General features: G+C 46.1%; 7 protein-coding genes across 7 annotated transcripts; 2 read left to right on the forward strand and 5 right to left on the reverse strand.

Moving 5' to 3' along the window:
* On the forward strand, nucleotides 1–1,695 carry DLD1_0 (D-lactate dehydrogenase [cytochrome], mitochondrial; the record flags this gene model as incomplete). Its single annotated transcript, XM_031152166.1, has 2 exons — nucleotides 1–1,381; nucleotides 1,433–1,695. Coding segments are annotated over 2 exons (1,644 nt in total), but the record flags the coding sequence as incomplete, so codon positions are not given.
* A 161-nt stretch (nucleotides 1,696–1,856) lies between these two features.
* GIT1_1 (Glycerophosphoinositol permease) lies at nucleotides 1,857–3,403 on the reverse strand (the record flags this gene model as incomplete). The annotated part of the gene is made up of 3 exons (XM_031152167.1): nucleotides 1,857–3,119; nucleotides 3,173–3,211; nucleotides 3,266–3,403. 3 exons carry the CDS (start codon nucleotides 3,401–3,403, stop codon nucleotides 1,857–1,859), a joined length of 1,440 nt encoding a protein of 479 aa, XP_031003272.1.
* Nucleotides 3,404–4,924: 1,521 nt separating this feature from the next.
* mug81 (putative helicase) lies at nucleotides 4,925–11,082 on the reverse strand (the record flags this gene model as incomplete). The annotated part of the gene is made up of 4 exons (XM_031152168.1): nucleotides 4,925–8,519; nucleotides 8,623–10,043; nucleotides 10,091–10,291; nucleotides 10,366–11,082. The coding sequence occupies 4 exons, from the start codon at nucleotides 11,080–11,082 to the stop codon at nucleotides 4,925–4,927; spliced, it is 5,934 nt and encodes a 1,977-aa protein (XP_031003275.1).
* Nucleotides 11,083–12,921: 1,839 nt separating this feature from the next.
* Nucleotides 12,922–14,547, reverse strand: andK_1 (Cytochrome P450 monooxygenase; the record flags this gene model as incomplete). Its single annotated transcript, XM_031152169.1, has 3 exons — nucleotides 12,922–13,029; nucleotides 13,082–14,230; nucleotides 14,254–14,547. 3 exons carry the CDS (start codon nucleotides 14,545–14,547, stop codon nucleotides 12,922–12,924), a joined length of 1,551 nt encoding a protein of 516 aa, XP_031003276.1.
* A 1,570-nt stretch (nucleotides 14,548–16,117) lies between these two features.
* LHYA1_G007240 (uncharacterized protein) lies at nucleotides 16,118–17,625 on the forward strand (the record flags this gene model as incomplete). Its single annotated transcript, XM_031152170.1, has 6 exons — nucleotides 16,118–16,408; nucleotides 16,461–16,585; nucleotides 16,638–16,885; nucleotides 16,935–17,052; nucleotides 17,099–17,166; nucleotides 17,213–17,625. Coding segments are annotated over 6 exons (1,263 nt in total), but the record flags the coding sequence as incomplete, so codon positions are not given.
* A 2,852-nt stretch (nucleotides 17,626–20,477) lies between these two features.
* ALG5 (Dolichyl-phosphate beta-glucosyltransferase) lies at nucleotides 20,478–21,777 on the reverse strand (the record flags this gene model as incomplete). The annotated part of the gene is made up of 3 exons (XM_031152171.1): nucleotides 20,478–20,828; nucleotides 20,907–21,599; nucleotides 21,655–21,777. 3 exons carry the CDS (start codon nucleotides 21,775–21,777, stop codon nucleotides 20,478–20,480), a joined length of 1,167 nt encoding a protein of 388 aa, XP_031003258.1.
* An 864-nt stretch (nucleotides 21,778–22,641) lies between these two features.
* Nucleotides 22,642–25,570, reverse strand: LHYA1_G007242 (Uncharacterized protein; the record flags this gene model as incomplete). Its single annotated transcript, XM_031152172.1, has 6 exons — nucleotides 22,642–23,519; nucleotides 23,572–24,885; nucleotides 24,969–25,015; nucleotides 25,082–25,166; nucleotides 25,197–25,335; nucleotides 25,451–25,570. The coding sequence occupies 6 exons, from the start codon at nucleotides 25,568–25,570 to the stop codon at nucleotides 22,642–22,644; spliced, it is 2,583 nt and encodes an 860-aa protein (XP_031003257.1).
* Between the last annotated feature and the right edge of the window lie 326 nt (nucleotides 25,571–25,896).

A 25,896-nucleotide genomic window follows, 5' to 3' on the forward strand; every position in this document is an offset into this window, starting at 1 on the left:
GGGAAGCCCCTTTATTATGTGAGGCATTTCTCTGCTCAACCATCGGGTACCTCAGCAAAGGAAAGGCTCCCTGGAGGTTCTTTCAACCCCACATCTTTTTTCGTTGGCTTTATATTATCAACGGCGTTGGGCTTATCGGTTTTCTTCGTGAGTCGATCAGAACCTGGCCTCTCAGGCATGAGATCAACAACACCATTAAAAGGTCACAATACCCCTCAATATAACCTATCTCAATCCAACCTAGATGGGGCCCGAAAAGAGCTTCAAGAGCTTTTAGGTCCGGAGGGCGTTACCGACCATCTAGGAACGCGCATTGCCCATTCTAGTACAGAATGGTCCAAAGCCCCGCGTGGTGACTATGATCGTCCGAGTCTCGTTGTATATCCTTCTACAACAGAGGAAACAGCAGCCATTTCTAAAATTTGTCATAAACGCCAGATACCTATGATTGCTTTCTCGGGCGGTACTTCTCTCGAGGGCACACTTGCTGCAGAGAATGGTGAGATATGTTTGGACTTCAAAAAAATGAACAAGATCTTGGAAGTTCATCGGGATGATATGGATGTTGTTGTGCAACCTGGGGTTGGCTACGAGGATCTCAACCAGGCTCTGTCAAAGTTGAATCTATTTTTCCCTCCAGATCCAGGCCCAGGAGCTCAGATTGGAGGTATGATCGGCCAAGGCTGTTCGGGAACGAATGCGTATCGTTATGGTACCATGAAAGATTGGGTGCTTGGGCTTACCGTAGTCCTTGCAGACGGTACCATAATCAAAACGCGCCATCGACCACGGAAATCTAGCGCTGGCTATGATCTGACACGATTGTTCGTTGGGTCTGAAGGAACGCTTGGAATTGTCACGGAGGCTTCCTTGAGAGTTACTCTCAAGCCAAATAATATTCGGATAGCAGTTGCCTCTTTCCCAACACTGCATCAAGCTACAAACACTACCATTCAAATATCAGGCTCTGGCCATCAACTGGAAGCGATGGAACTCCTTGATGATGTTACGATGCATGCTATCAACAAGGCCGGCTACACGAACGACGCATGGGCCGAAGAATCTACAATATTCTTCAAATTCTCTGGTGAGACCCCTCAGGCTGTTCAAAAACAGATCGATCGTGTTGAGAAGCTTGCTAAGGTAAACAATTGCGGATCATTTAAGCGCTCGAAAACAGATGAAGAGGCTGCTGCGTTGTGGCAAGCCAGGAAAACGGCGCTTTGGAGCTTGCTTGCCATGAAGCGTGATCCAGGTGACGATTTTTTGAGTGCAGATGTAGCGGTCCCCATTTCGAGGCTTGCAGATATCATTGACGAGACGAAAAAGATGGTGGAAAAGAGCGGTTTGGTGGGATCTTGTCTTGGACACGTTGGTGATGGTGAGGTATATTTGTGTCAACGCTCTTCAAAAACGCTAACGTACCTTCCAGGTAACTTCCATACAACTGTACTCTATTCTCCCCACGAGAAATCCATTGCACGAAAAATTATACGTGATACTCAGATGCTTGGTGTCGACATGCATGGAACTGTTACCGGCGAGCATGGCATTGGGCTCGAAAATCGTGATGCATTGGTATATGAGCTTGGCGAAGATGCAGTCGATGCCATGAGAAGATTGAAACTTGCTCTGGATCCGTTGGGCTTGTTGAATCCAGGTAAAATCATGAGACTCCGACCCTCTAAGGATTAGTCGGACTGAGAGAAGGTGAGCGAGGAACACCGTGCAATAGGGTCACGTGAGCTATATAGCAGTAGACACGAAAGGCAGCACGTAGATATTCAAGGTCGACTTCAGCTTCGAAAGTCAAATCTGGAGGCAAATTATTTCCACGAGTAGAATGAATCTTCAAATCAAGAGCTCTCGATCATCTTTTCCGAGTAACCAGCTTCCCTTAAACTGGCCTCAAACTCCTCGTCCATGGCCGCCAAATCGACATCTCTTCCTTCCGGCAGGAGCCAATAAATGACAACACCAATGATTCCTATACCTCCCGCCACATAGAAAGTCGCCGACTTTCCTGCCGCAGCCTGAATCGGCGTAAAGACCTGTGTCCCAATAGCAGCGCCCGCCTTTCCAAAACCAGCACTGACACCATATCCCATTCCTCGCACAGCAGTCGGAAAACTCTCTACACTGATCAGGCCAATCGTGGCTCCTGGTCCCATATGTCCACAGGCTTGGAGCAGACCATACAAGACAACAAATGCAGGGATTGATTTCGTTGTTAGCTCTGTGTACGCTCCACCCATGATAAATCCGATGATTATATACCCACTGAAGCCAATAATTCCAGTCCATCGCCTTCCGATGCGATTAACAAGCCACGCGCCGAGAAAAACTCCGGGGACTGGAAACAAAGCGAGGATGAGCTGCCAAAGTGCCACTTGACGGACATTGTGATTTGGCACGATGTTATTTATGATGGCCGACGACAAGATCGAATTGGGAAAATTGACAAAATCGTATAAGAAGAATGCAGAACTTGTCCCAAGGAGTCTGATGAGATATTTCTTTTGTTTCAGGAGAATCATCCATGGAACTGCTCTTTGCTTGAAATTGGATTTCCGGAAAAGTCGCCCGTCGTGCATCTTGAGCCGGAAGATAATTACAAGAAAGGGGAGGACGATGGAGATTCCATTAATGGCGTGGTATGCTGTCTTCAGATTGTTGGATGTGGCTAGAAGAGTCATGAGGTAGACGAATGTACAGACTGGTCCTCCTGAGGTGGCCATCAACGTCGAAATTAATACCTGGATTGGGCCGCGCTTGCTGTCAAAATACTCATTTGATCCTTCGAGAGCTGCTGCCGCAGAAGTTGGGTATTCTCCCCCTACACCCACGCCGGCGATCCCACGGGCGATAATCAGGAACCAGAGCATGTTTTTTGCGGGTGATACTTGGAAGACGAGAGTAGAGAGTAGAGAACCGATGACTACCAAGGTGGACGTTATCAGCATTCCACTCTTCCGGGAGAACAGGTCAGAGGCGTATCCTAGGATGAGGATGCCGACGATTGAGCCTATGAGAAGGGCATTGGAGAGGCGAGTCTGGAACGTTGCCGTATATACTTTGGTTCCTAGGAGATGGTTCATTACGACGTTGGTGCTTGATGCCTGAGCAGGTCAGCAGACTGAGACGTATTCTGGATCAATTACATCAATCTTACCAAACTTTGCTGATAGCCATCTGAAAAATTGGCAAGCGCCTGAGAAGATGTTAGTCCTATCAATCATGCTCAGTCGAATCACCGGATACTGACACAGCCGAATATCGTCCATATTGTCTCATTTCGTGTCGCCCTTCTCGAAGAATTATCTGATTCAGAATCGGAAGATACAGCTTCGTTCACTTCTACTGCTTTCTGCTCGGTCCTTGCTGGGAGTCCGTTTTCCTCCATTTTGAGAGGCAATCAGGTCTTAACGTTAACGTGCAGCTTTCGTGGAAAAGAGAGACTTGAGGGCTCGTAGTCATACAACCCACCCCACTTTCCAACAACCACCAAACTCCAATGCCCATGTTTGATGATGAAAGAGTATAATTTAATCAAGCGAAAAAAGTCCGGCAGTCTTCCTAGCTGCCGTCGTTGTGCGAATCCTGAAAAGCTTCGCGGTCCTATAGTGGGGTGGTTCCTGTCGGAGTGGAGACTATAAGACGGGACCGGGGGCGAAAACGGTGGATTCTCGGTATGTATGCCCATTGAGTGCAGAATTTCCATTTATTAGACAAGCTATAAGGCGGTACGTAAATCGAAGACCCAGAGGGATAATGATTGACCTGAACGTGCTGCGTGTTGTGTTATTAACACGTGTGTAAAGTACGTACTGTCTGGAGCCGTTTTTATCGCCCTAAATATTAGGATTTGGTGACTTTTTTATAACCTCATTTCTGATGTAAAAAGCTTACTCCCCTATACATGGCTTTCATTTAATTTAAAACTTTTTGCTATGTCTTCTAGCCCAATCTCTAATTCCGAATTGCATTGCAAGCAGCCCCCTTCTTCCGCAGCAAAAAATCCCGGCTAATTTATTAGCCGACACCCCTTAAGCAGCGCAGGACGCCCCAGATGCACCTATACAAAGACTCTTTCTTTCAACTCTCGATACTGATCAATGAAAGAAAATCTATAAATACATTCCAGTACCCCAATCCAAAGTACATCGCCATTCCCATCTCATACAATGAATAAATGATGCATAGGTCACCAGCAAATCCCCTGAAAATGCGGGCAGAAGAACCTGAGTGGAAAATGCAAGAGGATATTGAAGATGAAATTGAGCTGTTATACCCCGAAAAGGTATTCATTATGGCAGATTTGCAAGTTTTTCTGATAGTATTGATACTTGTCATTGGAGCCTTGCATATCTTATTACTGATCCAAAAGACTTTGCGAAGAAATAGAGGCTCGAGCCCCGGTATAGCAGCACTTCTCGAGTGGGAAGACAAGGAAGGTGTTGGTGATAGCTAGACTGAGGGAGTCAAGGTATGCGTAGTGCTGAGTATATAGTTCGTAGTTTAGTGCTTGATTTGGAGTGCAAATTTGAAATACAAAATGAGGGGTTATTATACCATTCTCCTGATACTATATCAATATTTAAGCTTGCTTAATACCACGACAAACTCATTCTTTCACATCGTATAGATAGGCGAGAAGTTAAGAAGGAAAGATGGTCGCAAATTGTTTACTTGAGGCCTGAAACTGCCCCCAAGAACCCATAATCAGGAGGAACTTAATGGCTCGAAGTTACTGTCCGGGTCCCTTCTTTCTCATATGCCTATGAATACGATGTTCTTTCATGAATTTGGCCATATAAGTCGTATAAATCCTCAAACAATATGCTAGAAGAACTTCCGGCATCTACTTCGTATTCTTAACGGACGTTCATTCATTCATGCATCAAGCAGCTGAGCCCTGCTCACTCTAAGTTGGCCCCTTCCCCTTCTTCCCATCATCCATAACACTCATGACCCTCAATTCTGGAATCTCTACCCCTTCAATCTTGTAAACCATCCCCAAATACCCATCACTCACGACCCAGACGTCCAATTTCCTCCCTGCGCTTCCACTTTCACCATCAGCTGGCAGCTTAATCACAGCCTTAGCACTCAACCTCGCCGGTCCCCTTCCACTTCCACTACTACTCCATCCGACTCTCTTAATAGCAACAATGTCGTCTCTATCCTCTTTACATAGAAGCACGAACCAGCCTTCGGTCTGAGACTTTGGGAAGCGAGGCGCGTACATCTTCCCATCTCGGTCTGTGAGAGGATTCTGGCGGTTCAAAGCAACAGTTAAAGATGCAGCAGAAAGATCCTGGACGTGTATTTTAAGATGCGGTATCATAACCGCAGCCTTTTCAAATCGGGGGAGTTGTCCAGCTCCAATCCCCAGATATGAAATCGTGCGTTTATACGCGGGTTCCGATTCTGCGGAGAAATCCTGCAAGCGCGGAGGGAGGTCCTTATCATCTGGTTTCTCGGATGGTACTCCAGGGAGAATGGATAATGGGTAATCAGTAGGCCAGCGTCCGCATTTGATGCATTGCAGTAAGGTGATCATCTGCATGCAACTTGAAAGATAGCCTAGCTCGGTCAGGACGTCGATGCTAGCTTGGATGATACGGATTGCCTGGTCGAGAACACTGGTTTGGTCACCGACATAATCTGTGATTGGAAGGTCGATACGTGACATGTGTGCCTGCAACAACAGAAAGGCTTTCACGTGCGGATCCCACATGGGGAGACCATCGAACGATGATGCGGGAAGTGGAAGGTTCTTGGAGAGTTCGGCGTTGATGAGCTCTTCGTTGTGGCGGACGGGAAGCTCGTCGTATTCTGTGGCGCTGGACATCCAGGCGAGGACGTCGGCGAATGTTGCATTGCGTGTGGCATGTGTGACGAGATGGCGAATAGTTTTATGAGAGAGGTAGTAGTAACTCATTATCTTGCCAAGAGGGGTTGAATCGACGTTGCCATTGGGATAGAGTTCGAGACATTTCGATTCGGCTAGTTCCTCGAGAGATTTGTTGACTATGGAAACCATGTATTCGTTTGCCATTTGTTGCGCAGCAATGGTATTGTGCTCTTCTGCAGAGATCTCAAGCCCATAGTATGAGGGATTCTTGTGAAGGCGCCGGAAGAAAAATGTCCACGTTAGATAGTCAAGAGCATCCTGCTTGGTGGTAATAGTCTCAGCGGAAACTTCAGCGCCAAGATGGTTGTCCAAGACATTGTGGAGAGATGATTCAACGGGGAAACCAGTATGCAAGAAATGCTTGTAGAAAGCCTTCTTGGAGTCTTGGGTAAAAATACGAGCAATACCAGAGGTATCAAACTGAGGACGACCAGCACGACCCAACATTTGAAGAACATCGGTGAGGTCCATATCTTTGTATCCTTCGATTTTAGCATCAAAAAATTGCGTTCCCTTGACTACCACCAGATGAGCTGGAAGATTGACACCCCAAGCAAGAGTACTTGTAGCGACGAGAATCTGAATCTTGTTGTTTGCAAACAATTCTTCCGCGAGAGACCTATCAGACTCAATAAGACCAGCATGATGAAGACCAATTCCAAAACTCAGCGCCTCCTTCAAGGCATCATCTTTGACACGGGAAAGGTTGAGCTGTAAGTCTTCTTCAGACATCTTGACAAACCGCCGAGGATTGTCTTCCATGCCACAGAAGTTGATGAGATCCTTAGCCGTCAAGCGTGTTTGTCTTCGGGATGCTACAAAGACAATGACAGGCTTGTCAGGACTGTGCGTCTTGATTGCCAAGAATGTAGGTCGGTTCATGGACTGCATCAAAGGGCAGAAGCCACGAACTTCGGGGAAGCCATCAATAAATATCTCCAGTGGAACAGGACGGACGCTGTGACGGAAATTGAAAAGGCCCTCCTTGACTCCAAGCCAATTACCCAAGTCCATGGCGTTGGCACACGCTGTTGACATGCCCATTAGCCGGACAGAGTTCTTAGACTGAGCTGCAATGTAGTTCATACGAGACACGATGATCTCGAGAATTGGCCCCCGATCTCCTCCTAGCAAGTGGATCTCATCAATGATGACAAGACTGACTTGTCGAACATAGCCTCTCGTTTGCCATGATCTACTGATACCATCCCATTTCTCGGGGGTGGTGACGATAATGTCTGCATCTCTAATGGTACGAGTGTCAGGAGTGTTATCACCCGTAAGCTCAACTAGCTTGAGTCCCATCTGCCGAGTAAGACGTGCACTCCAGTCTTTTACCCGCTCGCGGACAAGAGCTTTCATGGGAGCAATGTAAACGACTTTGGACCCCGGCTTCTCTCTGAAAGCCCACCACATTGCCAATTCACAGGCAATTGTCTTGCCGGATCCGGTTGGTGAGCCCAAGAGAACGTTGGCAGGTGTATGATACAAGCAATGAAAGAGTTGCGTCTGCATGGGATTAAAGAATTGGAATCTCTGGCTATAGATATCCTCCAGTGCAGGATTCTTTAGGGCACTGACAGGTAGCGGTTGGAGGTTGAGGAGATCTGTGTAGACACTCTCTGTATCTGGTCTGATCAGGTGCTGGAAGGAAATAGCGTGAACAGTCTCCGCCCCAAGCCAACGATCAGAGACTGCTCTCACGTAGATCTGAGTAGGTAGCGGATCGGAGAGCGGAATCGTAAAGTTGAGTTCGTGGTCATCATAAAGCTTTCTCCGATTGAGGATGAAGAATTCGTGGTGGTAAATCTCTAATGTTTCCGAATTCTCAACCCAGATCCAGTAACTCTCGGATGTTCCATGGTGACGATCGTTCCACCGAAAGTCTGGTGTCAGATATAGACGAATTCGAAGCACGTCTCTATTAAGAGGGGCAATCTCGGATTCGACACTGATAGTTGGGAAGTTGTCAAGAATTTTAGATACAACCTTCCCCGCTCCATGGTTATGGATCATCGAGCCGATTTCAGCTGCATCCATATCTCTCAATGTCTCAATTGAGACTGCATCCTTCGAGTCCAATTGATTCAGAACCGACTTTGGGAGTTCAAATTGGTGCAGGGGGTGCTGGAAAGGCCAAAGTCTCTTCTCGATCGATTTGCAAAGAGAAAGTAAGACGAGGCACTGATGTCCCCATCGCCGATTCAAGGCAATCATGAATAGTGCTCTGCATATTCTGGCAGATTGTTGAGCAATATAATTTGAGTCGTTTGCTAGCGCAAAATCCTCCAGGTTAGCCCGGGAAATGTAGGATTGAAGGAGGATATTCGTCTTGGCTTGTGGCGTATCGTTGCCTTCCGAGACGTCACAGGGTGACGCTTCCTCTCTCAATTTCGTGAGTTCCTTCGATTCGTTATCTCTTGATTGGATGTTGTCAAATTCTCCACTCATTGCAATCATTTTGAGAACATCTGCTTCAGTAGCTTGAGGTTTCATCATGGTGTTGAAGATTTGAACACTCGTGTGTAAGACGTAGAATTGACTTGCGATACGACCAACATCTTTACTTCGAAGTTCTTCAGTAGTCTCGTTGAAGATGATCCTATTAAATTCCTCGATTAGCATTGCTTAGCCGTGTTTCATGATTTACAAAATCTTATGAGTGAACGATCTCGAAGCGATGGTCTTTTTCAAAGAGAACTTACATTTGGCTTTGCTGGAGGGTTCTGGCTGCCTGAATGACAAGCTGTCGTCGGCGCTGGACAAGGGTTGGGTCATCTCGCTGTTCTGCCCAGTCGATACCGTATGTTAGAGGATTCCGTTGCATCCGAACAAAAAGGTAAGAGTATCCAAGCCACTGCACTGCTTCTGGAACAGAAGTCACTGTTCCCAATGCGATTTCCGCATTTAGATTGTCAACAAGGTGCTTTGAAAATCGAGACTCGATTGGCACCTGAGCGGTGACGGCTTGAAGGTAATGCGCGAGTTTGTCTTGTGTAGTACAGATCATACCAATACCAGTATCTTCGAACTGAGGTCTACCAGCACGGCCGAAGATCTGAAGAACGTCCAGAATTCCGAGATCGATAAATTTACCCTCCTGTGCACTGTAAACTTGAGTACCTTTGATTATGACTGCTGCAGCGGGTAAATTGACACCCCAAGCTAGGGTTGCTGTACAGCAGAGGACTTTTAGTACTCCATTTCCAAACAGCTTCTCTATCAGATTCCTATCTGAACGAGCCATACCAGCGTGATGAATTCCCATTCCTTTCGGAAGAAGATCACGAAGTTCTTTACCGCGCGATTTTGACATTTCTCTCGCCGCGTTTTCGTACTGCGGGTGGTTCGTTGGATCAAAAAGGTCTACGCAGACATCGTCAACGGCTTTTTCGTAAAGCATCTTGGCTGTATTGTGGGTATCTTTTCTCGAGTGCACAAACACCATAATTTGATGGCCTTGCTCGAGCATCTCTCTGACCTTTTCAAATGCAGTGGTATCGATGTTATCCCTGGAAGTTCTGGTGCCAGCTTTGCCCTTGACTCCAATAAAATGTTGCTCCAGAGGTACTGGTCTGAAACTTGCGTCGAAGTAGAATAGACCGGCATATCTGTTGACCTTGAGGAAATCTGCAACATCTATATAATTCGGCAGCGTGGCAGAAAGCCCAACAATTCGAATCAACGACTGGGTCGATTCGACTTGTCTTTCTGTTCGCGCAACCAATGACTCGAGGACAGCACCACGATCGTCATGAAGCATATGTACTTCATCAATGATCAACAATCGAACTTTCTGCACAAGCTCCGTATCTCCAGTTCCTTTTCGGGTAACGACATCCCATTTTTCAGGGGTAGTAACAATGATCTGGGTCTGGACGATCTCCTTTTTGGTGAGATGCATGTCCCCAGTCAGTTCTCGTACCTGAATGCCAAGCCAAGCAAGGCGACTGCCAAGCTTCTGCGTGATTTCAGCTGCAAGAGCCTTCATGGGCGCAATGTAGACGATCTTGAAGTCTTCAGTGTTTACCACGAAGTCAGAAGCTTCGGGTTCTTCTGCGGGATTTGGAGTAATATTTTGGCCGATTGCATGAAGAACCGTGAGCATTGCTGCATCGGTTTTACCCTGATTGCGTTAGAAGATCCCCCAAGTAGTCATTTTGGTTGACTTACAGCACCAGTTGGAGCACAAATGAGCATATTTTCACTGGTCCGATATGCTACGGGGTAGACTAGACTTTGCATGCGGTTCAGAGTCTGATACCCTCTGAATGTCCTTCGACAAAGACCATCCATCTCCGAGATTTGGACGAGTTTACGCCCCACTCCGATAGTCCCAACCTTCCCGGCTGGAATCGCGTACTCTTCATATCTCTATACATATTGAGTGAGCTGCTAATTGAGACCTCACGAAGTCTCGAAAATGACGAAGGAAGTAAATTACATACCTCGTGCTCCGTTCTTTCGGTGCCAATAGGCACGGCATACTTCTGCCCACGAGAATCAAGAATATTGCCAGCGGAGTGAGTCTTGTAAACATGTGGATATTGAGGTCCATCTCGATTCAGACTTGGACCCAAAGTAGCATGCTTATGCTCATAATCCCTCTGCCTCAAAGCTTCCTCGCGTTCTCGCTTCGTCTGAAGCTTTCCAAAGAGCCCATCAGTTTGCTTTGATGAAAATGGTGAAGGGGCGGTGATCTCCTTTCGATGTAAAATGAGCTCAATAATGAAATCAAAATCATCAAAGCCAATAACATCCGTGAGGGTTGACTGGAGTTCCTCTTCCACGCTGTCCGACGCCAAAAGGGCCATAATTTGCTCCTGGAGGTCTTCTCCGGAAAGGCCCTCTTTTCTAGACGCAAACATCAAGCATTTGCTTTTCAGCCACTGCGGGCCATATCCAGCGGCTGTTGCATCTGGTATTTGGTCTTCGTTGAAGTCGCTGCTGTCGAAATCATCCTCGGCATCACTAATAAAATCCCAAACGTCATCGCCACTATTTCCAGATGTGAAATCTTCGTCTTCGTCGTATTCAATATCGGAGCCGTAAGAAAGCGAGGCAGCATTGGTAGGAGGCAGTTTGAGGTCTGCCAAAGCAGCTCTCATCTCTGCCAGCTGGATTTGCCATCGTGCCTCCGCGGAGTCCAACGCTGCGGGAGACATGCTTGCCGTACTTTATTCTTCTCTAGCCAGACTTTGAGGATAGTCTCCGAGTGATGAACTTTTTGAATACGGATTGTAGCCTCTCAATTCGGTTTACTGATACGGGATGATGAGGACATGGAATTTGAGGTTGACAGAAAGCGAAGCTTAGTGCGTGACGATGAGTCAGCACAGCATATCACCAGTATGGAAAGAAATGCTTCTATACATTTGTTTGGATAGTTTTATTTGGTTTTGCCATAAGCCACATGCACATATAGTCATACGTCTTTACATACTCTTGTGAATTCCACATTAGTCCCCAGTATAAGCTCAGAGATGTGGTCACGTGATCTTCCCGGGTGCCAAGAGTAACGCGTAAAGGAAGCCAACGACGCCAAGAAACACAGTAATAGACTCCTAGTATGAGTTAGGATTCGATATGAAAAATCAAATTGAAGTTGAAGCGAAAATCCTTTAAGTTTGTAATGATCTAGAAATTGAGCATAGTAGTCCTGCCTATTTATGTGCCCATGTTCAGATATACCCATATTCTGTGAGTCCATGCTGATATATGCGCCTAGGGCCAGCGGAGTCTATGTCCTCGACTCCTCGGGCAAGTTAGTACCTTAGACAAGTCTTATGTCCTACCTGTATATAACTACTTATATATAAAAGACGGATTCTGGAAAGATAGCGAAGAAATTGAGGGCTATATATATAGAAACGCAGCTAATACAGTAGATGGTAGTCCACGTGCACGTGCACCATTTCTTTTCCGTTGGTCGGAATGTAGACCACCTGGCAGCCAGTAGTATGGTAATATACTAAGATAACAAATTTGAGATCCAAAACATCCTTTGTGGCGCGTAAGTTCAACCGTTCAATAAATACAAAATTATAACTAACGGTCCATAGAATTGGCTAGCGCGTCCGACTGTTATATACATCAATCGGGAGGTTCTAAGTTCAAGCCTTAGCAGAGGAGACAAATAAAATTTGTTCTTCGTCATCCATTTAATTTTTTGTCTTTTGTGCGAATATCATCAAATTTGCCCTTCCGTTTTGGAGAATTTTTTTTTGTTCATATAACTATCAAGTTAAAGCTAGTAAAGTTATTACGCTATCATTTTCTACCCCTTCTAAGGTCTTCTTTATTTAAATGTTCTTTGATTGACTTTTTGTAGTAGAGACTGTGGGGTGAACGCCTTTTTCCAAAGTAAGCCAGCGCCACACCACGCTAAGCGAAATGTAGGAAGAGTGAGATCAGATAACCCGTGAGCTTAAAGTAAAACCTTTATGTTTGCATACAAGAAATGCTCTAAAAAAGATCGTTGGAATCATTGTAGCTTTTAGCGAGAAGAAAGTCTTTGTTTCCATTGTTTTCTGGTAGGTTTATGTTGTGTTCCTCTGAAAATAAGGTTTGATACCTAAGCCGTCGCAGCGCCGTAAATACAAATTTCCGCATCCTGGAGACAACCTCACTTCCTTACTAGGTCCCTTTCAAACGCCACTTCTTGTTACAGCTTAAGATCTGGCCAATGATGCATTCGGTATTCAGTTGAACGACCTTAAAACAGCACAAAGCAGTCGAAGCTCGGCGAGATTCCGAAGCCTCTGACTTAGTAGACTCTATTTTAAAATCCTAATCGAAACTCTCATATACCTTCGGTAGCCAGTAACACTTTGGCGATTAGTAATTTAGTCACTGCGCGCAGGTATACCAGGAGGTGGCGCCTCCCGGAGTTTTTGATTATCATTATTCGAATTCTGATATATTGTCATGTATTTCCGTCTCATCTACAAAACACAACTTCTGATATACTAAAGAACGCTATTCGTGGTATAAATTATCGGCTCTTATGCTTTCGTTACCTTTCGTCGCTGAATTTTGATATCGATGTCAGATTGGCGTACAAACCACGAGTTCTGTACATGCCATTCCTTCTTTGGATCCACAAGACTCATCTAAAATCCTCGTTAGTGGTACGTCTTATAGATATAGAATTGCGTAACTTACATCATAAGTCAAGAACAAAGTAGTGATAGCTTTGTACACTTGCATGAGCGCGACGTTCTTCCCAAGACAGATGCGATTGCCAGCACCGAAAGTAAGGTCAGTAGCCTTCATGCGCGAGAAACGAGCTTGGAAGTCTTCTTCTGTCTCTCCCGATGCAACATCTCGCAGCCAGCGATCGGGGTTGAAAGATGCTGCATCTTCGCCATAAACTTCCTTGTCTTGATGGATAACCCAGGGGTTCATTCCAACAATAGTCCCGGCTGGAATGAGTTTCCCATCAGAGAGTGCAAGTCCGCCCTGAGGTACAATACGCTCGAGGAGGAGTCCGACGCCTGGACCAATGCGCCCACTCTCTCTGATAACTGCATCAAAATATACCAAGGTAGTGGCTGTCGCATATGGTACAGGTGTGGCGAGATTGGCGTTGTCAAGCTCTTCCTGAAGTCTCTTATGCACCTTTGGATTCTTCAAGACATAGTAAATCACTGATCGCAGAAGACTGGCCGTGGTATCAGCACCGGCTACAATGTTGACGATGAGGGCGCTAATAAGATCATTATCAGTGACGGCCTCCGGGTTCACTTTTTGTGTCTCGAGGAACCCATCCAACATATCTGGTTGGCGTGAAGGGTTTGATTCCGATTGCTTTCGCTCCATGACTTGCTGAGCACAAAACACGGCTGCTGAGTCGAAACTTGGGGGTCCAATGGGTCGAATTGGATTCTTGGCAAGCCAGTGATCGAGCGCCGGGATCTGGCCAATTGTTGCAAAGTAGTCAAGAGCCCTGTCGGCCGTGTGAAGTAGACCAGAGTGGTCTCTACCTTCATCCATGAAGCCCATCGGCCTTCTAAAAGTCATTTGGGCAATCACGTCCCAGGAGAAGAAAAGCATCCACTCGTCAATTTTGCACGCCTTGCCGGTGTCGACGAACTTCTCGTCAAGATGCTTGAAAAATGAGTGAATAGTAAGGTCGACAAGTGGCTCCTGGGCTAACACAGCAGACATCTTGTAGAACTTCTGTATTGGGCGCAGGGCTGTGGAATGCCATTCATTGCTAAGGGTACTGAAGACATTTTTAATGATCTGGTTGCCGACTTTCGTATCGTTAACCGTATAAAATTTGCTCTTCCAGGGGTCAGTTTTCTTTAGCTAAAGAGGCTGCTTAAACATACCTTTAGATAGTCACCCCGTGTATTGTAAATGACTCTCAGATATTTTGGATCACTGATGCTGACTACATTAGGCCCGAGCCGTACGGCGCTTCCATGCTTCTTATGGAGGAGCTGGTGAGTGAGCTCTGGTCGTCCTCCGTATGTATCGAAAAAACGCCAGAGATTGGTGAACTTGGCAAAGAAAGGACCAGGAATGCTCTTAAGCGGGGTTGTAAAATATGTCCAGGATAATTGGATTATTGCCAGCAACAATAGACCACCCAGGCTCTGAAGAGCAACCAACAGAAGCAACATTTCGTCAGCACTGTAACTAGGTTTTGTAAGAAACGAAACTTGGTAAAAGTCCCGACCAGATAGTAAAAGGAACTTGCTCGATGATTGCAATACGCTAGTTGTTATAACAGGGTACCGCATTAATTCACCTCTAGCATATCTCTTGACACAGTCTCGCTTTAATAGCCGCTGCGGGAGGCTATCCGATTAGTCCATATGAGTAGAGTGGAGTAAGTTAAAAGAGGATCTTAAACCCTCCCTATCACTCTCCCGCGCCCCACGTATGTTATAGCCTTAAGCGAGACCGTGTAAAAAGATATGCTAGAAGTGAATTAATACGGTATTGAATAATTCTGAATGTACACGCCTAGCACCTATTGAAGTGGCATGCTTTAGGTCAAAAGGCATAGAGGATGTAAGCATACAGATAGGCTATCCTACGAGTGGTATTTAATATTCAGGCGGCATATATTTTATATAAATAAAATATATCTAGCATTCTCTACACTAAGCAACGAATGATTTGCATGCAGGAAGTAACTAAGCCAGATTAGACAAGATAGCCAGATGCTTCCATGGAACTTTAAATTAAGTTCAAGGTATGCTCTAATAATACGCCTACTATGTTATAAATTACTCTAGTACGCTTACTTATCTTCTACAAGTATGTATTATTACGTGTTATATATTTTGTTTAGAATAGTAACACTTCTAAAGGGAGTGGAGTATAGAGAAGCCTTGAACCACCATTCCTATATATCTCTAAGCTCTAAGTAAATCAAGAAGCTCTATACTAAAGTTAGCTCCGCTATTATATGCGAAAGTCTATCTTTCTATAAATATAATTTATTATACGAAGTGTCGAACTTGCTTCGAATTAATAGAAGGTGATTATGATATATAAGAGGGAAGGGTAAGAGTAATTTACTTCGACGTATAATTATACACATAGCTTTGCTACAGATACGGATGGAAGTACGTATCTTAACAGTTCTCTGCCTTATTGTTACGTACGGGGTATATCGTCGTCAAGATGATACGGTGCTCAGACCCTAGTCTTAATGCTATTAAGGCTATAGCCAATCAATACCTTGCCACTATCCCTAAAAACTGCGTCTAGGGTGAAACCTGTGGCCCGGCATTGTGTTCCCCGGTCTCTACGTCCGAGAAATACTCTGCCGAGTAAATTGGCGTGCACCGGCGAATTTTGGTGCACATACGTGACTTTATTTGGCAGAGTATTTCTCGGACATACGTAGAGCCCGGTATAACAAGGAATAGTTTCTCATTCCCTATGGCTTTGATGGGAAACTGAATTCCTTCACACTAAAAAACCTTTCATCCCGCAATTTCGTTATTGGGAAGCGTTATAACTGCTTCACTTTTCGATGATTTTCCTCCTTTGTTGACGATAATCGTCTCGTCTCTAGCCGACTGTCATTAGTGTAGACTGCACTAAAGTCTAGGCTTGCTAGCTCACTCCCGCTTTTCGAAGGCTGAACAGTCTAAGCTACCGTATATGGGAATGCATTGTATCTGTTCACCTGTTCTATGCCAACTCATTCACTTCTTGTAGTACCATCATTGAGGCTTGAGTTTTCAGCAAGTTCTCAGTATGTCGGACATCGGGGGATATGGCCATACTATTTTATCTGTGATGGTAAGCTACCATTCCTTTCTTTTGCTTCCTTATTCTTCAGTGTTCAGACTCTCGAAGAGTGTTTCGTCATCTCGGTGGCTGTTGTTTGCAGAAAACGTTGCTAATTCGTTGCAGTGGCTAGAAACTGCGATTGCTCTTCTCTTCGTCTGCTTGCGACTGTGGACACGGATCAGAATTACACAGACTGTTGGCTGGGATGACTATCTCATTGTATTAAGTTGGGTAAGAAATGTTCTCTCCGATCCTGAGAACACAATGACTGAGCTACCAATAGTTGATGTTGATGCCGTACACCGTCGGATGCACAGTTGCTGTTACGCATGGTTTTGGAAGACATTCTACCGAGCTCACTCTAGACGGAATTGTAGCAGCAACCAAAGCTGAGATTATTGGTCAAACGTATGTTCCATATGATCATGCAAATGCTTTAGCTACTGCTAACAGAACCAAGGTTTTGCATTATCGGTATTGCGACCAGCAAATCTTCGGCTGCAATCTTCCTCCTTCGAATTACTATTATTCAATGGCATAAAATGGTCCTATACCTTTTAATGTTTGCAGTTACTATAGTTGTTATCATAGACGCTCTCTTTGACTTCATTCGTTGCAACCCAATTGAACACGTTTGGAATCCTACTATTGATGCCAAATGCTGGGTTTCAACTGAAGGTTTTGCAACACTGTCCATAGTCGCTGGAAGTAAATATTACTATCTCTATCGAACTACCACACCTGCTGACTTATATAGGTTTCTCTGCTGCAGCCGACTTCGTTCTCGCTGTAATGCCTTGGTTCATTCTGTGGAATCTTCAAATGAAGCGCAAGGAGAAGCGTCTCATCGCTGCTTCCATGAGTCTTGGTTTCTTGTAAGTTTATGGCATACTTTGAATGCACATCTCTAATGATGGACAGCGCTATGGTTTGTGGTATCATTCGAGCAATCGCACTTGAATCATTAACATCTCGATCTGATTACTCTTGTGGGTCAATTTCCCTGGTTGCTTAAAAATCCGCTAACCCACATAGATGATACGATTGGGTTGATCCTCTGGTCTTCCACGGAACTTATGGTCACTATTCTCACCGCAACAATCCCTTGTCTTCGACCTTTATATAGCAGGATACGAGGCTATTCTACGCACTCATACAGCGACAACCCCAACCGCCTGCGCACGCGCAGCTATCATCTCGACAATATCGGAGTAGACAGAGAGACCGACAGTAACCACAAGCTCAACCTAGAGCCGCATAACGATTATTCAAGGGCAACTGTTGTAGGGGGGAAACAAGACGATGAAAGTGACAAGAGCATATTGGCGCAGGGAGAAGGGAATATCATTCGTACGAACGTCATTTCCGTGCAAGTGGAGTATGACCAGGGATCTCAATGGGGAAATAAGAAGAAGAAGAATTGGTCTGCACCCAACGAGGGTCATTAAAACGGCGGGCAAAAACCATGGCCACATTGTACCAAATTTATGGAGGATAATAATCAACAGGCAGTACATAGCATGATGACGAGGAAAACAACGCTCAACATCACTTTCCTCTTCTACCCCTCGGAAGACCTTTTCGAGTCATGAAAGTGAAACGTTATGATAAGACACGCACGGGCAAAATGGCCCAACTGTAATGCCCAGGGCCATCTTCGTTATCCTCAACCACAATCATATTATATGTCACCCCCGTAGAGCAGAAGACAAGCGTCAAGGGGGGCTATATTCTACACATCTAAAACCCAAGTTCCATATTCCATTCCGTATAAACTCTCTGAGTCTACAACACGCATCAACAAGTAAATGGGCAAGGAGACTAAAGGAGTTCAATCAACTTCTTCAGCCACGAAAGCGTACGGAGATACTGATTATAATATCATAGCTCTATTTGACTGGCTGCTTAAGGACAGACATACCCAAAGACAGCTATGCTCTTATTTTATCAGTGACAAACTCTCGAGGTAGTAATAATGTACACTTGAGCTAAATGCTGGAGGTAGTATGGCTGCTACGTGGTCCATTCTTGCGTAGTTTATTTCGGTAAGAATATTGCCTTCGTTTTTTATCAAGTGAGCTCTTAGTCGAGAAACGTGTAGAGACTAAGGTCTTTAAAGCCTTTTGGTCCTCCCAGAGGACGTGGTTATCTTTACTGGTCAATTGAGCTGCCAACCGCAATGAATATTCTCTCGCTTTATCTCATTGTTTCGCTTAGCGGCACGTGACACCACCCCATATTTCTGCTTAGCTATGTAGCCCCCTTTTTTTCTTTCTTTCTCTTTCTTCCTTCCTCTCCAAGAAACAAGTATTTTATGCGATTTAAGCCACATCAAATTTCGAGACCTCGATCTTGACTCCGCCAAGGCAGTTGATATCGTCACTCAATTCCTATAAGGTGACCCAAGTCCCAGCCATCTGATGGATACCCCAAATGGAAGACGGCTCTTAGCCAAGCCACCCATTGAGGCAGCGTTTCTAAAGGTCGGATACCGCATCAAAATGCTGGCTGCAACCCTCGCCTTCGATGAGCGTCGCATGGAGGGTGTCCGTACGAAGTCGATTTTCGAATCCACATGGTTGAAGTGCAGACCACCAATCCCGTACAAAAGCGCGCCTCTGACTGCTGTCGATACTTGGATGAGCGATTGCGTGATGGACGTTGATGAAGATTCAAAGAGAGTTGACAGCAGCGAACTTTAGGGTAGCCACTCTTGTCCGAATAGAAGGAAGCGGAAGCGATTCCCCGAGCTAGTGCATCACATGGGACAGATAGTTTCTTCTGCAAAGGATATGTTAAGATCAGATCCCTCTCTTCCTGTAGATGAGAATGGTCAGCATCTAACAGCTCTAGACAAGGAAAAAATAGAAGAGGTTCGATATCCATCCACTCCTTCCTGACAAACATTCACTAATCCAGACCCGATTGATAGCTGAAACAATTGAAAGCTACTCATGAGAAGCTGAAAGCTATCCTAGACGAACGAAAGGAGATGACCGAGAAAACCGAGCTGATGAGAAAGGAAGCGAAGTCGTTGAAATCAGAACATTATCTTGCGGTAGAGATTGGTGGGCTGAAGAACAAGCAGAGAAAGTTCTTGGAGAAGCTGAAGGCGAATATCTTGGCATCGACAGAGTGGCGCATCTTCCAGAAAGCATCATTTATCTCAGCTGTCGTTGGAGAATTGAAGAAGACGCTTGCTGAGGACGTGATGGGTTGAGGTTTGGTGGGGAGGAGTCGTAAAATTCTACATATAGTAGTGAGTAGCGTTTCTTTGAAACTTGGGTTTGAGTATGACGGGATGAGGATTTCGAGATGGATTTACTAGTGAATCAATAATCACATCAGGCATTTAACCCAAATTGAAGAGATGCATATAACCAATGGTTCTTGGTTTCAAAGCCGCCAGAGTTCTCAATCATACCCAATCCCTACCTGAATACCGTGAAACAGAAGACCGTGACCCGATGTGTAACTTGAAAGTCCTTCGTCGGAAAGATCTATCAAATGAAGCATCCTGCAAACCATCTCGCCAGTAGTAACTGTGACCTCCCAGCACCTACCATCTATCTCCCATTCGCTCAAAGGTTCCGATACATGATCTTCGCAGCGTATCATGTCCGGCCAAGCGACTGAAACATTTTCTTGCTCTCATCCGATGATGTAGTAATAGCCATCCACGCAGCCCTAATCTCATTGATCCAATCCGTGATAAGTCCAACGCTACAGTGATGTTTAATCTCTTGCAATCTGAGATCCGAAGCAAAGGAGCGGAGCTAGGTTTCAGTCTTGCTCAAACGCGCTTATCAGATGAGTCTCCCATTGTTACCGATGATGCTATATGACAATTAATTTGGATGCAAGTTGCAAGTGGTGAACAGCGTAGTGCGCTGAGTGTTGGCCAACTTAGAATTAAGTTTGCTCTGCGGTGTAGCCTAAGTTTCAGCGTTGAGATATTTCGTCTTGGTAACTTTATACCTGGGTACACTTTAAAGGGGGGAGGTTAGGTCATGTGATTTACTCCCACTCAATCTTGGTAGCTTAGAGCACCTGTCTCCAAGAAAGGGATATCAAATATTTTGGTTCAGTGGTTTAGACCTCGCAAGCAATCCCTAGAAGCAGTCTCAGGTGCGTGAACACCTAAAACAGCCCGAAGAAAACACCGTATTCATTCCAGATAAGATGTATGTCCCATCGCAGCACCAATCCAGGCGCTATACCTTTGTCCAGCCATATATATATATACAGCCAAAAAGTCTTGCCTTTTCCCCCATGTATCTATCACCACACACATCGTCATCTACCTCCTTTTATAAACACCCAACATCCAGCCCAACCTCAACAACGCCAGTCCCCACGCCATGCCCAGACTATCCCACATAACATTAAGTTTACTGCCACCGACCTCCTGCCATCCGATCTGCACTTCCGCCACTTGGATACCAGAGGGTGCGGATTCGGCAAGCATGAGCATCTCGACATCGAAGATCCAGCCTTCGGCGTGCATGTAGGGTATGATGTGCGGGAGTGCGGACCGCGAGAAGAGCTTGAAGCCGCATTGGGTATCGCGGATGCGCGAGGTGGCGGGGGGCGTGAGGAGGCGGAGGAGGAGGTGGAAGGAGTGCATGAGGGCGTTTCTTAAGGCCGATCTCTGGTTTTTTTCTTAGCATTCGAGTTCGGCTTTTGATGGCGTTTTCAGAACGGATAAATGGGGAAGAGGGGGGCATACTTTGACAACAGCTTCACTTCCCACCAAATGTGCCCTGCTTCCCACAGCAATGCCCCTTCCAGGCCCATCCTCGACCTTCTTACATCCCTCCACCAAATTCCTCAGATCCTTAAAGCGACTCGCCCCATCCGCATCCGCAAACACCGTATACGCACCCCTCACATGTCGAAACCCATGCGTGACCGCTCCACCCTTCCCTCTATTCTCCTTCAGCGTGCATATCCTCAATATATCGTGCAACTTATTCGTCTTGGCGAAGTCCAAACAGATATCCACAGTCTTGTCTTTACTCCCATCATTTACGATTAGGATCTCATACCCGCCGATCCCTTTCCCACTTTCAGCCACACTCCCGTTCGCTTTTCCTTTGCCCTTGGATTTCGAAGGAGACCGCCCGTATTCTGAATCGAGGAATTCCACTGCTTCTTCGAGCATGATGACTATGCGCTCTTCTTCATTGTATGCTGGGATCACGACGCTGACTTCCACTTCCGCGTCATCAATTGTACCAGTATGTTTCTTTTCCGCCTTTTGAGACGCGGCTTCGTGCCGGTGGGCTAGCCATTCGTCATGCCAGCAAGGGAGTGGCTTGGGGGATGTGGTGGAGCCGGATGGCGTGGTTGTAATGTAGGTTTTTTCCGAGTCATATGGTGCGCGGGGTGTGGGCGCGAGGAGGAAGACGAGGACATAAATCTGTACTTTGGTCAGTTTTGTAGAGAGAAAAGAGAGAGAGTTGAGAGGGGCGTACAAAAGCGAACGTAGAGAGTGCCGTTGTAAACAATACCAGAAACAGTATAGGCAACGGTGTTGTTTTCGCAGTCTCAAGCACAGTCCCCAGCACCCGCAGTGGAATGTCCAGTATGGACGCCATCTTACTCTCTCAATTGCGCTTCAGGACACCTTTCTAAGTTCAACGCGGCTGTAAAGAAATGAAAAAGGAACGCCTGGCTGGTACTCGTAACATCCGAAAAGCGCCGCGCGCATGAAAATTTGGGAGGGCAGAACTATTAATACATGTCCGGAAGAACAATCAATTGGTAACGAGAGGGGATGGTGCGTCGTGTTGTCGAGGCGCATGCAGTGTTAACTTATGAACACGGTGATCTTAAAAGCTTAGAAGGGCTACCGGCGCTTTAGCGGGTAATGACCCCTGTGGCGCGAGGCTGTGTGGAAGGCTGAACCCCTTTTTCTTTTAGTGGCCCCGGGCCTGATTTGTAAATGGATCAGTGAACCGTAATTGGGAGTTAAGTTATTCATTCTCATAATTCAATTCCTTCCCATGTATTCCCTTTGGATGGACAGGATATCTGGCGTGAGAAGCTCTTATGAATTTGCTAGCGGCCTTATCCTTCACTTCAGTAGACAATCAAGGGTGAGAAGTATTAAGTTTACATCATATAAGAATAAATGCTTGCTGAAAATGGTTATATTGAGTCCACAACGCCATATAGCGTTACGTAGCCCGGTATCTTGATTTCACCTAATTCCTTCCATTGTCGCATGTGCACTCCAGATCCTCCCACCCATCTATAATACAAGGTGTGCATTCGCATGTAGCAAGTTTCTTCGTCCTCCACTACTTCCAATCATTTTGCTGTGTCCATGCATGCAAAACCAGCCAAATGGGGGACCCTGTGTATATCAACATAATACTCCTTTCATGACTCCATAACTCCAACCACCTGCGCCGTCGTGCCTGTGCAAAATGATCCCCCACTCTCTAAAAGGGGCTTTCTCAACTGTTGTCTTCTCCTCCATTAGCTTCACCGCCGGTTTTTATGGCTGGTGACAGGCTGATGGCAATTTTGTTCGGCTTGCTACCAGAACCTCCGCCGCCGTGGCTTGCGAAACTCTTCTTTCTCCTTAGCATATTGCTTGTGTTGGACTCGACAGAACTGCTCGAATTTCGGCGTTTCGGTTGCGAGAGTTTACCTATCTCATCCTCTTCGTCCTCTTCACGGCGACGCTTCTCGGAAAGCCTCTCTGGAGGGGACGGAACCGCCGAAATTGGCGACCGATTATAACGATGTTTTGAGGGACTTGCTTGAGGGGTCTTTGCTTCAACCGCACCGGCATCGGTATCCATGATATCGTTCTCTTCATCCGATGGGTAATCGACGAGGGGTTTCGAAATCGGAGATGCCCCGTTAATTGAGGGTCGGCTGGTAGCTTTTCCGACATCATCCTCATCATCAGACGTATTGAAGTACTCCTCTTCAGTAGCATCAAGGTCTTTGATGCCATGCTCCCATCTGCTCCCTCTAGTTTCTCTCTTTGGGGTGTCCTCTTCCGTGTCCAAAAATGATGTTTCCAGGTTAGGGGCAAAGCCTTGGGTCTGGTCGTACCTGAGGATAAAATTTTGGAAAGTATCAACGTAGGTAATGTCCTCCATTTTGTCACGATAATTCTCCACCAAGTGACTGATTATGATCTTGATATGCTCTCTTTTGATGAAATCAAAGAACTCCAGGCATGCCGAATTCAGGAGATTATCACGTGGCATCGTCTCGACTATTAGGTTCAAGATTGGCTCAAAGAGCTTTCCTTGAGTCATCTGTTGGTTGTAAAAAACATCTTGTAGTCCGATGAGATTTCGAAAGAATTTCAAGGCAGCTAAATGGGATGTTAGACTCGACTTTTCTTGCGAGCTGATCTGAAAACTTACTGAGTTTCAAGTACTTCTCTGGACTCAAGAGCAATTGAGAGATCCGCTGACCTAGGTTCTCGGACATGACAAAATACTTGCTGTGATGTGTATGTTGTCGAACGAAAAAGCAGAGGATCTCGATCAGGTAAATAAACAGCGAAACCTCGTGAACGCTGAAGTCCATATTGCCTCGATCTTTCAAATCAACCAAAGGCTTAAAGAGTTTTTTGGCCGAGTCATCGTAAAAGTTCTTGACTAGCTCTTGTTGCTGAGGATCCGGAGCAGGCCGTAACCTAGGACCAAACTCTCCGCCTCCCTTACCGGGGCCCTCGAGTGGCCCAGCTTGAGCGCCAGGATCGAGAAGTACTTTGATAGCATCTGCAATTTGTGCTTTGACGCCAAGATCTACTTCTACCAAAAGAAGATCGATCAAGGAGTCTGTCAAAGGAGTTTGCTTTTCGTCCATCTGTCGAAAGATCGTCTGGCGAATCATTTGGGGGTCATGGTCTATCATTGAGACCAAAACGTCCGTGGCCCCCACCCGAACCGCAACATCGCTGTGACGAAGAGCGAAAGTTATTACAGACAACAAGCCGTGAGCTAAAAAGTTGTTGAAGAGCGTTTGTCGGCCTGACGGTTGCAGACTCTTCGCAATGGCACAGCACTGCTGAATAAACAAAACAGCCTCCTTTTTGCGTTCCTGGTCTGTCTCTTCAGAACTGAAAATGCCAAATAACTCCTTTAGAAACCCTGGGTTCGATTGGATATGCTGGACGATATCGACATGCTGAAAGAAGATCAAGCCGTTGAGAATAGAGAAGGTGGGGTCGTCTAAGATCCTCGCGAGCACAACATCTTTGAGGTATTGTAACCGATATACTGTATGTATCTTGTTCCGAATTTCGTCGTCTTCGATTCGCACCACCTCCTTGTACCTTCCTTCCTTACTCAACCAGTGTCTATGATTTGCCTTGTGGCTTGGGAAATCCGGATCATATTCGAGAGCTCCTACAACGCCCATAATCAAATCGTCTCTGACGGCAAGCTCCATCATTGAATTCTCGTTCAACAAAATGAATGTCTTCATGATGTTGCACAGCAGGTGCAAGCTTTTCAAATCCTCCATATCCTCGGCCATTTCCACCAGTGGAATTAACGCTTTTATGTAGTCCTCGGTGACGACGAACTTGATCAGAGCTTCGCGGCCGGCATTGGTCATGCTGCAATCTCTAACCTGCTTTTCTACCACATCCAAATTGCCAAGTGTGGGAGACGGTAAGGAGATCGAGTTCGTAATATGATCAAGTGGCATGTCATCGTCTAAGGCATCCTCTGCAGGCGATCAAAGTTAGCAACTCTCAATGTGCATGGTAGAAAATGTTCTAGACTAAGAGCATGTCTGTGTGTAAACGTACCTGGGCCACCTATTACGAACGACTGCTGAATGGTGTTTACGAACTTCCTGTAAATCAGACGAATGAGTATTCAAATTTCAATCATTCTCGTCGCAAGACCTAGGCGTTCTTACCAGATGACAGCACACCCTTCAGCTTCTTGGAAGCTAAGAGCCATATCAATGCCCGTAGCAGGCTCCGTCCATACGATAAGTGTATCTGTCGGTATGTGTTAGCCTTGCAGATAACAGCGGTCTACTCGAGTAAACGTGCCTTGTTGCTTCTGGAATCCATCCTCCCTGAGTATCTTCGTCTCTAAGAGTACCCGAGCTGGTGCATCTTCTGATTCTACTGTGACACGCGGAGTTTCCTGGTGGGTGGCATCGTCCTAGAAACGTGAATCATGTCAGCGAGGGCTCTTGCAAGATGTACAGCGTGAATGGCCAATGCGGGCAACGCGCAAGTTCTCATGGAGGTCCCATTCCACTGGGAGATATACATACGATAAAATAGCCCGCCTGGCAAAAGCCGGTGCCCCTATCGAACCAGTCGCTGTTGCGCAACTCATAGACCTTGACTCTCTTCTTGTTGTTCGGCGGAGGATCAGGCACCGCTTGTGCCATCATCAAAGGTTGTAGTTCCCCGTCTAATTGCTCAGAAGAACAATTCAAGATATCTGGTGCGATCTCGAGCTGTTGTTGGAGAGAGAGCGGCGCCTGTTGCGTGAGAACCGTGAGCGCCACTTTCGATTGCTGCGGGCGAAGTCGCGCGCGCCGGAGTCTAGGCAGGGGGGTCGAAGAGTATCGAGGGGCCGGATGCAGCGAGCGATCAGTTGAATGCAGCCGGCATGTACTTCGTGGATTCCGCGTTGTCGTGTATTTGCGGCGTCGAGGGGATGTGCGAATAATGACGCTGGGCTGGCGTTCTTTGACACGGAGGTGTTTGCCGT

The sequence above is a fragment of the Lachnellula hyalina genome (assembly GCF_007821495.1).
Source record: "Lachnellula hyalina strain CBS 185.66 chromosome Unknown contig00129, whole genome shotgun sequence".
Classification (NCBI taxonomy): domain Eukaryota; kingdom Fungi; phylum Ascomycota; class Leotiomycetes; order Helotiales; family Lachnaceae; genus Lachnellula; species Lachnellula hyalina.